The sequence below is a fragment of the Pristiophorus japonicus genome, chromosome 16 (genome assembly GCF_044704955.1).
Source record: "Pristiophorus japonicus isolate sPriJap1 chromosome 16, sPriJap1.hap1, whole genome shotgun sequence".
Classification (NCBI taxonomy): domain Eukaryota; kingdom Metazoa; phylum Chordata; class Chondrichthyes; family Pristiophoridae; genus Pristiophorus; species Pristiophorus japonicus.
Window position 1 is genome coordinate 32,341,972 of NC_091992.1, and position 12,563 is coordinate 32,354,534.

A 12,563-nucleotide genomic window follows, 5' to 3' on the forward strand; every position below is an offset into this window, starting at 1 on the left:
CTTTCTTGATAGGTCAGTCCCGCCATCCCGGGAATCAGTCTGGTGAACCTTCGCTGCACTCCCTCAATAGCAAGAATGTCCTTCCTCAGGTTAGGAGACCAAAACTGTACACAATACTCCAGGTGTGGCCTCACCAATGCCCTGTACAACTGTAGCAACACCTCCCTGCCCCTGTACTCAAATCCCCTTGCTATGAAGGCCAACATGCCATTTGCTTTCTTAACCGCCTGCTGCACCTGCATGCCAACCTTCAATGACTGATGTACCATGACACCCAGGTCTCTTTGCACCTCCCCTTTTCCTAATCTGTCACCATTCAGATAATAGTCTGTCTCTCTGTTTTTACCACCAAAGTGGATAACCTCACATTTATCCACATTATACTTCATCTGCCATGCATTTGCCCACTCACCTAACCTATCCAAGTCGCTCTGCAGCCTCACAGCATCCTCCTCGCAGCTCACACTGCCACCCAGAATAGGAGCAGAAGTCGGCCATTTGGCCCCTCGAGCCTGCTCTGCCATTCAATAAGATCATGGCTGATCTGATCTTGGCCTCAACTCCACTTTCCTGCCTGTTCCCCATAACCCTTGATTCCCCTATAGTTCAAGAATCTTTCTCTCTCAGCCTTGAATATATTCAATGACAGCCTCCACAGCTCTCTGTGGTAGAGAAGGCCAAAGATTCATGACCGTCTGAGAGAAGAAATTCCTCCTCATCTCCGTCTTAAATGGCCGACCCCTTATTCTGAAATCCTGCATCATTGCTCATCCATATGAAGTGGGCGCTTCTATGCTCTGGTCTTGACATCTTAGATTGCAGTTGGAGGTGGCATTTTGACTTGGTAGCACAACATGCAATAGTAATATGTGACATTCAAAGCCTTTTGCTTTGGCAGTAACAAGGTACAAGATAAAGCATTACAGACATGGAAGTTTGGATGTGCAAGATGCAAAGGGTTGCACCGGTATTTTTCATTCTCTGTTACTCCTGCTGCACCATGTTGGGGACACTGTTGTTGCCTGGATTTAATTGTAGACAATTAACTTATCAAAACATCAAAGAGGTTTCTCTTGTGCTAACTCTCACCATAAAATTGAAACACAGTTGCACAGTTCCTATGTGACCTCCCACGCTCTATCCTACATAAACTGGAGGTCACCCAAAACGCTGCTGCCTGTGTCCTAACTCGCACCATGTCTCATTCACCCATCACCCCTGTGCTCGCTGAGCAGTACTGACTCCCGGTTAAACAATGCCTCGATTTTAAAATTGTCATCCTTGTTTTCAAATCCCTCCATGGCCTCGTCCCTCCCTATATTTAACCTCCTCCAACCATACAACCATCCAATATATCTGCGCTCCTCTAATTCTGGCCTCTTGAGCATCCCTGATTTTAATCGCCCCTCCATTGATGGCCGTGCCTTCAGCTGCCTAGGACCTAAGCTCTGGAATTCCCTCCCTAAACCTCTCTGCCTCTCTATTCTCCTTAAAACCTATCTCTTTGACCAAGCTTTTGGTCATCTGCCCTAATTTCTCCTTATGTGGCTCAGTGTCAAATTTTGTTTTACAATGCTCCTGTGAAGCACTTTGGGATGTTTTATTACATTAAAGGCGCTATATAAATACAAGTAGGTCACTGTTAAGATTTTGCCAAAAATGTATTTCCAGAACACACACTTTATTGGATCTAGAAATCTGGGTATTTCTGATGAATCTTGGTCAACTTCAACTGATTGGATACCAGTGTCAAATGTTGCAGGGTTTGCAAACCCAAGTGCATGTTGGCAAGGCTAGGGCATTCCTCATTGGTTGTATTGAGCTGACATTTATTATTCGTTCCAAGAATAGGCTGCCAAATACTTGAGTAAATACTGTTGGAATTAGATTTCTCTTCTATACTGTTGGAGGTTTGTGGTTTGAAATCTAATTTATAGTGACGTGTATAGATGGCCCTGAAATTTTGTGGGCCTAACGACTGAACCTATTTATCACTATATAGGGTACTATTGTACACAAGCCACCATGCACACGATTCATTTACATGTAATGAAGACTTTGTTCCTGAGGGTAATAAAGTCAGTTTTGTATGACTAGGAATTTGTCTGTTCAGTGATCCATTTGAAGGGGTAAATATACAAGATTCATTTTAAGCATTCATGTTAAGTATTTTAACATTAATATGCCATTATAGCAACCTTTTTCTCCTCATCTGGCTCTACTGGCCAGTTCCAAAGGTATTTATTTCTTGCTTGTTGTTCCATGGCAACAGCCACATTCTGCCACCTTGGCCAACTGAATATTATTTATGTCTAAGGCTTAGCAGTGTGTTGGCAGGCATCACAGCCAAGCTGAACCCTGTCCTCAACCAGCATTCACAAACATCTTTCCAGCAAAGGACAATGAAGAACAATTTAGAGTGTGATGCCTGGCTGACAGCACCGCCCCCCCCTCCCCACCTCCCTAATAGGTTCAGTCCTTAGGCCCACAAATTTCAGGGCCATCTATACACGTCACTGTAAATTAGATTTCAAACCACAAACCTCCAACAGTATAGAGAGAAATCTAATTCCAACAGTATTTATTCAAGTATTTGGCAACCTATTCTTGGAACGAATAATAAATGTCAGCTCAATACAACCAATGAGGAATGCCCTAGCCTTGCCAACATGCACTTGGGTTTGCAAACCCTGCAACATTTGACACAGATTGGGGTATCCAATCAGTTGAAGTTGACCAAGATTCATTAGAAATACCCAGATTTCTAGATCCAATAAAGTGTGTGTTCTGGAAATACATTTTTGGCAAAACCTTAACAGTGACCTACTTGAGGTCCCGAACTCACGGCTCTCCTGGGCCCCGATCACATCACTCCACGATCTCTCGCTGCTCCTGCGCCCCAACCCCGTCTCTCCTTCGCCCCGACCTCGCCGCTCCTGATGTACCTGCCCGCGCTCCAATCAGCGACCTGGATTTTGGTGACGTCCAATCCATTTGCCCTCTTCACAGCCGTCGCTCTCCTGCACCAGCACGCACTGTACACCTTGAAGTGGTATGCTCCATGCTGCTCCTCCTTTAAGGCCCCAGTTCGGAGTTCGGGGCCCAGAAGAGGTGAGGGCCCAGGGGCAGCACGGGCCAGCCCACACTGCGATATGTGTGTGCAGCAGACCTGGTCTCCAGTCATCCTTGCCACTGGATCAAGACCTAGCTCTGTCAAGCCCGTGTGGTGGCTGGTGTGCAACGACCTCCATACGTTAAAAAAATCCACGCACAGATATCTTCCATCCTTCAACATGTAGTTCGGGACCTGGAATATTAGGTCCTTTATTGAAACACCTGTGAACTCATCCCTTTTTTAGCGTGGAAGCAAGTCATCCTCAATACGAGGGACCGCCTATGATGATGATGATAAATATAAGTGGTTATTGTCGTTGAAATGCTATCACGGAACCTCTGATTAGTTCAGTATCTCTGCGGACTGCTAACTGGGAAAGTATCATTCAAAATCCTTGAGGATATACGGAAACAAAGATAGTTGGGAAGTTGTCAATTACACAGAATGTTTGAATTGACTGAAATTATAATTTTTTGATATGTGTCAAATACTTCGATCGATTTGGGTCACCACTCCTGCAAAATAGCAGCAATTAAATTATGTAGACCAAGGCCTCCCTGATCTAAAGGGCCAGGATTTTATGCTCCTGTCATTGCCAGCCTGCGATTTTCTTTTGGATTAAAATGATTGTGTGCACACCAGTCCATGATTTTCCTTTCAAACAGAAAACCTCAGCCAATATGTTTCTTCTTTGTCCTGAGCCATACTATAATATGTATTCTATACAGAAATAGATAGCAATAACTGACCTTAATCCTGTATGCTATCATCAGCTGTCTTCCCAACCATTTTTGTGCAATAGTGCACAAGTGGGTCCATTTTATGAAATTTCCCCCATAATATGAAGCTTTGTGCAGTGGGAGAGCCTATGGGGAAATCGGGTGCACATTTTTCCATCCATAATGGTTAATTTGTAAAATCCACCCTCATATATATTGCTTTCAACGTTTTAATGCACTTGAAGTGTCAGCCTTGGCTCAGGTGGGTTCAGATTCCACTCCAGAGACTGAAGCACAGAAATCTAGACTGATGCTCCAGTGCAGTACTGAGGAGGCCCTGCACTGTCAGTAGAAGTGCCATCTTTCAGATGAGATCGAGGCCCCGTCTGCCTTCTCGGGTGCGCATAAAATATCCCATAGCATATTTCAAACAAAGAGCCGGGGAATTCTCCCAGTGCCCTAGCCAACATTTATTCCCCAACCAACACCACTAAAACAGATGATGGACCTCATCAGCAAAAGCTTAGCCTCATTAGTGAAGTGTTTATAGCCATTATATAGAGAATATTCTAAAAGTCTGATGATCCAGAACTTGTGGATATGGAGATCAAGTTGTAGCACAGCTACTACAGCTCTTGCACACTCCACGAATCAAATCTGGGAGTTTCCTCGTATGTATTCCTATGCACCACATTGTGTGGTCCAATTGGTCACTGAGCCACCAAGAGAGCCAAAAGCACATCTCTTCAGAGCAACAGTTCCTTTCCCAGGGTTGAAGTGTTCGGAACTTGACAGGAACGAAAGGCTGTTTATTGACCTGCAGTTGCTCGTTTTCTCCTTTGACATTGTCAGTGCGCCTGAGTTAGTTTATGAAAGAAACACAATCAAAAATGAAGAAGCAGAACTGGCATGAATGCAATTGAAAAAAGACTGTTGGCATGAGAAACAAAAGACCAAATGAAGGCAGATGAAACCGAGATTGAAAGTGAAAGAAAATGAAAAGTACAAGACAGATTACAAAGAAATAGTAAATAACTAGGAGACACAGACATAAAAAGAAACCCGAGTAAATATACTCAAAAGCACTACCCCCTCTTTCCCTTTGTACTAACTGCTCTCTTCTAGTTCCACCATCTAGTGCATTGGCTCTAATCCAAGGCCATTCTCATTAAGTGAAAATATAGTACGTACCAGTATATATTTTTATCTTGACCAATGAGTTTTGCCAATAAAGCAAATTCTTGTGAAGCAAAAGATTTTAAAAATATATTTCATGATCAAATTGTGTGTCTTGTTTATAGAATGTTTATATCATAAAATATTATTGATGTTTTATCTTTTAAATGTTTTGGAGTGGAACCAAAACATCTTGTACCTCGTTACCTATGTTTGCGAGGTTGCTATTTGATTTAACTAATCGCTAAATGTTTTAGTTCCTATATTCTATCAAACCTCAATTAATGTTTATAATAATGGAGAACACTTAAATCTACCTTCGGTAATCATTGTCGTAAAATATAAACACATTGATTAAATCCCTTAAGTGTGTTACTTGCTACAAAATCTGTTGCTTAAAATATACTATGTGCCATTTGTGAGCCTAAAGTCAAATATTCATAAACAAGAGAATTTTAAAATGTGAGACAGTGGAGATCACCGAATAGTGCTGTGTGCTTGTGCTGCATAGTTCTACAAAAGTCTTTGTTTTTCTGTTTTCTTTCTAGAAAAATTTGCTGATGTGTACATAATTAATATTCATATGAGGACACAGTATATATGTAGTAGTGACACATGATATGGAACTTCATATCATATCAGGTATATGACGCAGAATTTCAAAGGAATGTTTTTTGATTTTAGGCCGAGATTATTTTTGATACGTGAAATATACAAAACATCTTTATGCATCAAGTAAGTTATAGAGGCTATTCAGTGGAGAACTGTGTAATGCAGAATGCACTGAAAGTGAGGAAGAGCTTTGTGGTAGTTCTTCTCAGCTGCACTTAACCTTAATTACACACACAAAGTAAATTGCATTTATCTCATTATGAAACATTTACCTATGGAGTGATTTCCTGAAAGCTAATGGCATTATATGGCTTTATCTAAAAATGAAGTGTGTTTTAAACATATGACTCAACTCTAAGCTAATATGATTATTTTGTTTTGTTGATGTGCAAAGACTGACTTTTGATTAAGGTGCTGTGTGTATATATGTTATGTGTGTTTGTGCTGCATAGTTGTCCAAAGGTCTTTGTTTTTCTATTTTCTCTCTAGAAAAATTGTGCTGATGTGTACATAAATAATATTCAAAAAACATAAAAACCTTCGCACTGCCACAGGGGAATTTATATAATGGTATAGAAGTTGTGCAGCATTCCTAGCTACTTGTGCATTGTTAGGGACTAATGCTCTTCTCCCAAATAAAATTAAAAATTCGGACCTTCGCCCAATATTTTCAAGCTACTGATCTGAGGAGAGTTGAGGCAGCTCTCTTAAATTATTGAAAATTGGATTTCCTTTTAAGTACAATTAATTTAAATGAATAATATTTTAAAATAAATGATCTCCTTTTACTTGACAAAGAACATTGGAATACAGAAGTTGTTTCACCATGATGTAGGTTTTAATACCACCTATTAATTTGTCAGTTGTAAACTATCAGCTCTTCCTCACTTCCAGTGTATTCTGCATTACACAGTTCACCACTGAATAGCCTCTATATCTTACATGATGCAGATAAAGTTTTGTATATTTCACGTATCAAAAATAACCTAGGCCCAAAGTCAAAAAACATTCTTTTGAAATACTGCATCATATACCTGATATGATATGAAGTTCCATATCATGTGTCACTACTACATATATACTGTCTCCTCATTGCAATAAAAAATGAAAACTGATATCTTTCATTGAAAAAAATTAAAATTCACTACCCTCCATGTGATATAAATGGTACTAAATAACAGTTTCCACTAGTCAGCATTCAGCTAATGAATAAATCACTTTAATTTCACTCATAGTTTATGAATTCTCCCTCCTCTAAATGGTCTACTACTATTTTGTTCTTCATGTAACCCACCGCCCCCTCCCCCCTCTAATATCATTACAGATAAAAGAGCCACATTAAGATAACCAAATCTTTCAACTTTGGAGAGCTATAACCAGCATAGCAGGCACGCCCTGTCTGCAGTATATCAGCAGTAGCATCTATGGTCTAACCTTTAAAATCTGAGGGGAGCTTTATGATAACGCAAACATTTTCAAGGCAGATTTATATAAATTCAATCTGAAATGTGAATTTTTTTTTAGTTCCCCACAATTGGGACTGAAATGTCAATCTATTTTAAGAGTGTAGGTAAAATTAGCAGCAACATGAATAGTTAGTACCAGCAGCAATAATATTGTACAAACATTGACTTTAGAGTAAATAAATATGCTGGGGTTATTTACTTTCTGAAGATAGGGTACTAAAAGTTATGATATTTGAACTGTTTTAATTTAGAAGAAAATAAATGGCTTTGTCAAGTTATTATTCCAAATACAAGAATGCTTTCCATCACATTGCCTGATACAATTCCATTTCAGATATAACCTGCAATTTCTATGGGACAATTCATTAAAAAATAAGGTGCATAAAATTCCTTTTCTATAAAACGGAAGTGTAACAAGCTTTTTGTGTGGCTCTCAAGTATTATGGACAATGCTGAGGGCAATTGCTTTGTTAAGCACATTTTTGTTTAGAGGTCATTGATGTGACAAAGAGGACATTCAATAACCATCAAATATTTTGCAGTGCTCATCAGCTTTTGTCCAGAAAATTCACATGGGGAGTTTCTAAAGGTATTGGAGCTGATAATGCCCCAATTGATGCTAATCAAGTGCAGGCATCACATATTATAGGTGCAGAAACTTACTGTGCATGCATAGAATAATGCTGTGGGGAAGCATTGGTGGTGCTTAGAATCTGTACACCTGCTTGATACTAGCTGCATGTTGACCCAGCAATGTTATTGTTCATTACTTGCCACAGCTACTGTGATCTCTCAGTAACAGTGTAGCTACTAGAGCTACTGCACTAGTAGCTCTGCAGTAGTGCAACTATGGTATCCTTAGTTGCACTACTGCAGCGCTACACCCCATCTGTTATCTGTGAGCTCTCCCTAAATAAGGCCTGTACATATCCTGCTGGTAATCCTCTCTATTTACTGGTTCTGCATGAGATATGCAAGACTGGTCTAAGTATCTAAGATGATTGCAACCTGATGCACTTTACACAACTGCAAACAGCCATTTCTAAGGAAAAGGTGGAGAAGAAGGGAATGTACCTCATGCAGTGGCAAAAGAAAATTTGACCATCAGCCAGCTGATGTGAATCTGTAAACATGCAGCATGAAGGTGCCTTGTGCTGGCTAGATGCTTGGTGTTTATTCTTTGTCATAAGGCACAGGTTAAATGCATTGATATGGCAGCAATACAGAGTGCAACATAAAACATGGGCATGCCTGCGTATTTGGAAAGTAGTTGCCAGAGTACTGTATATTCTCCCTCTATGTTTCTTCACTAAGCTTACCGTGAGGTGCTGTTACGATACATTGTAAGGCAATATTGTAAAACTAGATGGGTGGGCGAAGGCTCGTGCGGACCATAACGATCAGGATGGACCAGTTGGGTTGAAAGGCCTGTTCCTATGCTGTAAATTTTATGTACCTCCATCCATGCTGTTACCGCATTATTTTTCAGAAAGAGATGCCTCTCTGCTCCAACAAAATTACCCTTCTCTCTAGCACTTCCTACAGCAATGCCTTGGTCTTGCCACAGCTACTGTGATCTCTCAGTAACAGTGTAGCTTCAAAGTGACCATAAGCTTTTTAAGACCTGCTGGTGCCAGACAATGCACCCTTTTGCATCGTGCACTCTGCGCTGGGGGTACTGTGATTTTATACAAAGGAGCTAACTTTGCATTATGGTATGTCAGTTCTTAGCAGCACAGAGAAGGATTTCTGTTGCCATAGTGCAAGGTCCCACAGATTACTATTGATTCTCAATTTAAGCAGTGTTCCTCTCCTGTGAGTTTCAGAGGACTGAGTGTTAGACTCAGACTGCCAAAGCTGAACTTACTTGTAACTCTTTAAACTACAATATGCAATTGACTTTCCTCAGACAATTTTATCCACTGCTTATTTGTTTTTCCTTGTACATGCCCAGCAACATAAGCAGAAAGTTTGGACAATGAAAGGTTTACCATTCAAATTCTAGATGAAATTTGTAATAATCGGTACTTGCTATTAGATCTCTTCTGATATTGCTCACAGTTAATCTGGAGTGGTTCCTGATGTTACTGTAGTCCCACTGCAACCTAAATGTGACATTGCTTTACCCTTCACTGTAATTTACAGTATATCAAATGACTGAGGAGAGCTAGATGATGTTACAGAGAAATGTTAGTAATGGATAGGATATTGGGTTGAAGCTCAGTTAGTGGTCAAACAGATTGTGAATCATCCGCTTCAGCCTGAACAAGCAGCTAGAGAGAGGGTGGAGATGGGAAAGGGGTAGGAACATTATGGCGGAGTGGGGCAAAAGAAAGCAGGAGGCACCAGAATGGGGACATAAATAAATGTTGCCCTACAACTTCCACTGCCTTTAATTATCGTCCCCCAAGCGGCCAGCCAAGGTGACAACGCCTCCTGCAGCTGCCGTTGTTGACGTCTGGCGATGCTGCAGGGGGAGGAAGCGAATATTGCATCCGGGGCAGTAATGGGGCGCTGCGCACCGGATGATGTCACGATCTACAAGAGTTCAAGGCTATAAGTTCTTTCTAGCGCTAGTGCAAACCTGCCAGGAAAGTTCACGGGCGTAGGTGATTTCGCCTAGTAGGTAACCCCTTAACGCACCTTTACTGTCCCCCCACCGCGGCTCTAACGGGAGGTTCAAACCAGGCCAGTTTCTCCCCAAAGGGTCTGAGTAGGATTAGCTGTGAAACGAAATTTCCTAATCGAAATTCTGGCTGTAGGGTAGTATCATAAAACCACACTAAACCGCTCGGGTAAGCGCTAGAGATTTGATGCAGGTAACGCACACATATTGTGTTGGGAGTGTCCCAGGATCTCTTCCTGCTGGAAAGCACTATATCGAATTTTACAGGAAGAACAATTAGATCCAAAAATATATCGTGGGACAGACGCCTAACGCTGGTGCGTAGTACTTGCAGAATGGTTGTTTCCACGCGGGTAGCGGTACTTTACCGCGGAGAGCCAGTTTATCGCCATTTGCGTCACAGTGGGGAAATGCACGATGAGAACATGTTTATTTGGAGCGATTGTTTTTTGAAAGGGAAGGACATTTCATCAAGTTTGGGGAGGCGCCGTAAAAATCCTTGCAATCCAGAAAACTGCAACTCAGTAATTATAAAAGTGGCGAGAGAACTGCTTCGAGCAGAGCTCCATCGTTTATCCGCTTTAGGCAAACACTAACGTCGCACATTCCTCTTGGATGAAGAGCAGACTAGAGCTGCAGTTCTGGAAGTAATTTATTTAGCACACAAATTTGACAAATTAAGCTACCGCATTACAACGCAGTGAATTTTTAAATGAGTAAAATACTCATAACTAGATTTCAACCACACAAGAAAAATTAAATACTTTTCTAGATCAATACCGTCAATGGCTCTAATTGAGCTTTAACTAACAGAACACAATTCTATCAAACGGCTGAGTTGGCAACAGGGGTTTAGTAAAAACAAATGGCTGGTGCTCTGAATCACAGCATAATGGAAAAGCAGCGGAACAAGTTCGTTTAACCCTTTGAGTACCAAATGTTCGGTACAGGCTGCAAAATATGGCATCGTATCTCAACAGCACGCTTCTTGTCCGGTTACTGTGTGGAAACCGCTTTGCATTATAACAACCACTGACAGTATTACTTTCAAATACAATTCTTTGCCCATGTGTACTCTGTGTCAGACGTGTCCTGAGGATTCTTGACGATTGTGAAATGTGCTTGACTTCAGGTACACTGAAGACTGGGCGAACTAGGGGTGAATCATGACTTTGGACAGCCACAGTAAATGCCGGTGTATATACACAAAAAGATTCAATGAGAAACACTACCCCGGAAAAGGATTGTTAACAAATGCAAAACGATTACCGTGTTAAGTTTTAGCGATCCAGGCTATCTAGCGGAACTAATCTATAGATCCTCGTGTATTAGTCACGTTCTATCTACTGTTTATGAATTCCTCTCTCAGTTGAAAGCAGCTATATACAATCTGTCGCTGTCCACTGGTGCTGAAATGTAGCGGCGTATTCCCACCTTGCTTTCCGTGCGCTCAGTCTGTATCACAGCTTTCTTTTCAAAGTTCAGAAAAGGTTATCCGGGTACATTTACGCATTCCTTATAGTTTGCACGTGGATTTTGTTGCTAAGAGGGCATTTGAAGGAACAGATGGGGTTTCCCAAGCCCTTTAATTTGTGGGTATAGACTATGGGGTTAACTAAAGAGTTCAGGGTTATCATTATCGCGGTCAAGTTTCTGAAAACATAAATGTGGATATGAAGGTCCCGAAGGGGAGAGTGATCCAGTGCATCCCAGAGAACGCCTGAAAAGAAAGGGGCATAAGAGACCACGCTCATAATCCAAATAACCACACTTGTCCTTGCTACGTGGGCTTCGGCCACCCTGTAACTGTGGCTAACATGTCCGTGTGCTGCAATGATGCACTCCTGTCTCTTTAAAATGACAATAATGGCAACATAGGTGAACAATAAGCAGACGAAAGTTATCACGCAGTTAGGAATCGTGACAAAAACCAAGTAATCGATGCACAGGGGCCGGTACAGAGCAGAAGATGCTTCTTCTTTGTCCAAGCAATTCCAACCCATCAGAGGCAGTCCGCCAAATAGCCCCGCCAGCGCCCAGCTCGTTCCTGCCACCAGCCAGGTCTGACAGTGGGACACCCTGCACCTCGGGCTCAAACAGTCAGACACGGCCAGGTACCGCTCGACGCCGATACCCATCAAGTTGTAGACGGTTGACAGGGTGGAGATGGCAAGGATGGCATAGGCGCGCAGCAGGTCTTCCGAGCCATAGATAGTATTGTCCGGCTTCCAAATAAACAGCAGTGCGATCCAAAAGGAAGATGCGCTGGAGAGGAGGTCGGACAAGGCCAAGCTCCCAAAGAGAATGAAGATGGGTTTGTGCTGGTGCCTTGCAAAGACAATGGTGACGATCACTAAACAGTTGCAAATGACAGAGACCAAATTGATGCCCAACTGCGGGATTCCCAGCGACAGAACCAACCAGTAGCTCCAAGTGACAGACATATTGGCGTGTCCCACTGAGCCATTTGATACATGGTTCATGATACTGACTGTGCGGGTGGGGACCGGAATACGTTAAAAAAAATCAGGGTTTCTTTCGGCAAACCGAAAGCCCACACCGTGGTTTAGTGGAAGAATCCTAGGCGAAGCTTCTAGTCGGTCTGATGATATCCTGACTTGAAAGGAAGAGTCCGGGGTCTATAACGTGGTCACCTAGTTACCTTTGTAATGGTGCAGATTCAATAAACCGCACCGTCTGCCTTATCTTTACACAGACATCAATGTGATTTTATCACATCTGCTCCATGTATTCTCATTAAATATTTACTCTGCCTTTGTTACCATTAATGGGAATTATAATCAATCCGATAATCACAGATGAGGTTAAATATATATTTGCAGTTGGCG

At 41.7% G+C, this 12,563-nt stretch overlaps 1 protein-coding gene across 1 annotated transcript; it reads right to left on the bottom strand.

The window, feature by feature from the left end:
- Positions 1-11,219: 11,219 nt before the first annotated feature.
- On the bottom strand, positions 11,220-12,158 carry LOC139226931 (lysophosphatidic acid receptor 3-like). Its single transcript, XM_070858020.1, has one exon. It carries the CDS (start codon positions 12,156-12,158, stop codon positions 11,220-11,222), a length of 939 nt encoding a protein of 312 aa, XP_070714121.1.
- Between the last annotated feature and the right edge of the window lie 405 nt (positions 12,159-12,563).

Bases quoted from the DNA above. Each gene is read 5' to 3' on its own strand.
- LOC139226931 (XM_070858020.1), bottom strand. From the start codon at position 12,158: ATGTCTGTCACTTGGAGCTACTGGTTGGTTCTGTCGCTGGGAATCCCG.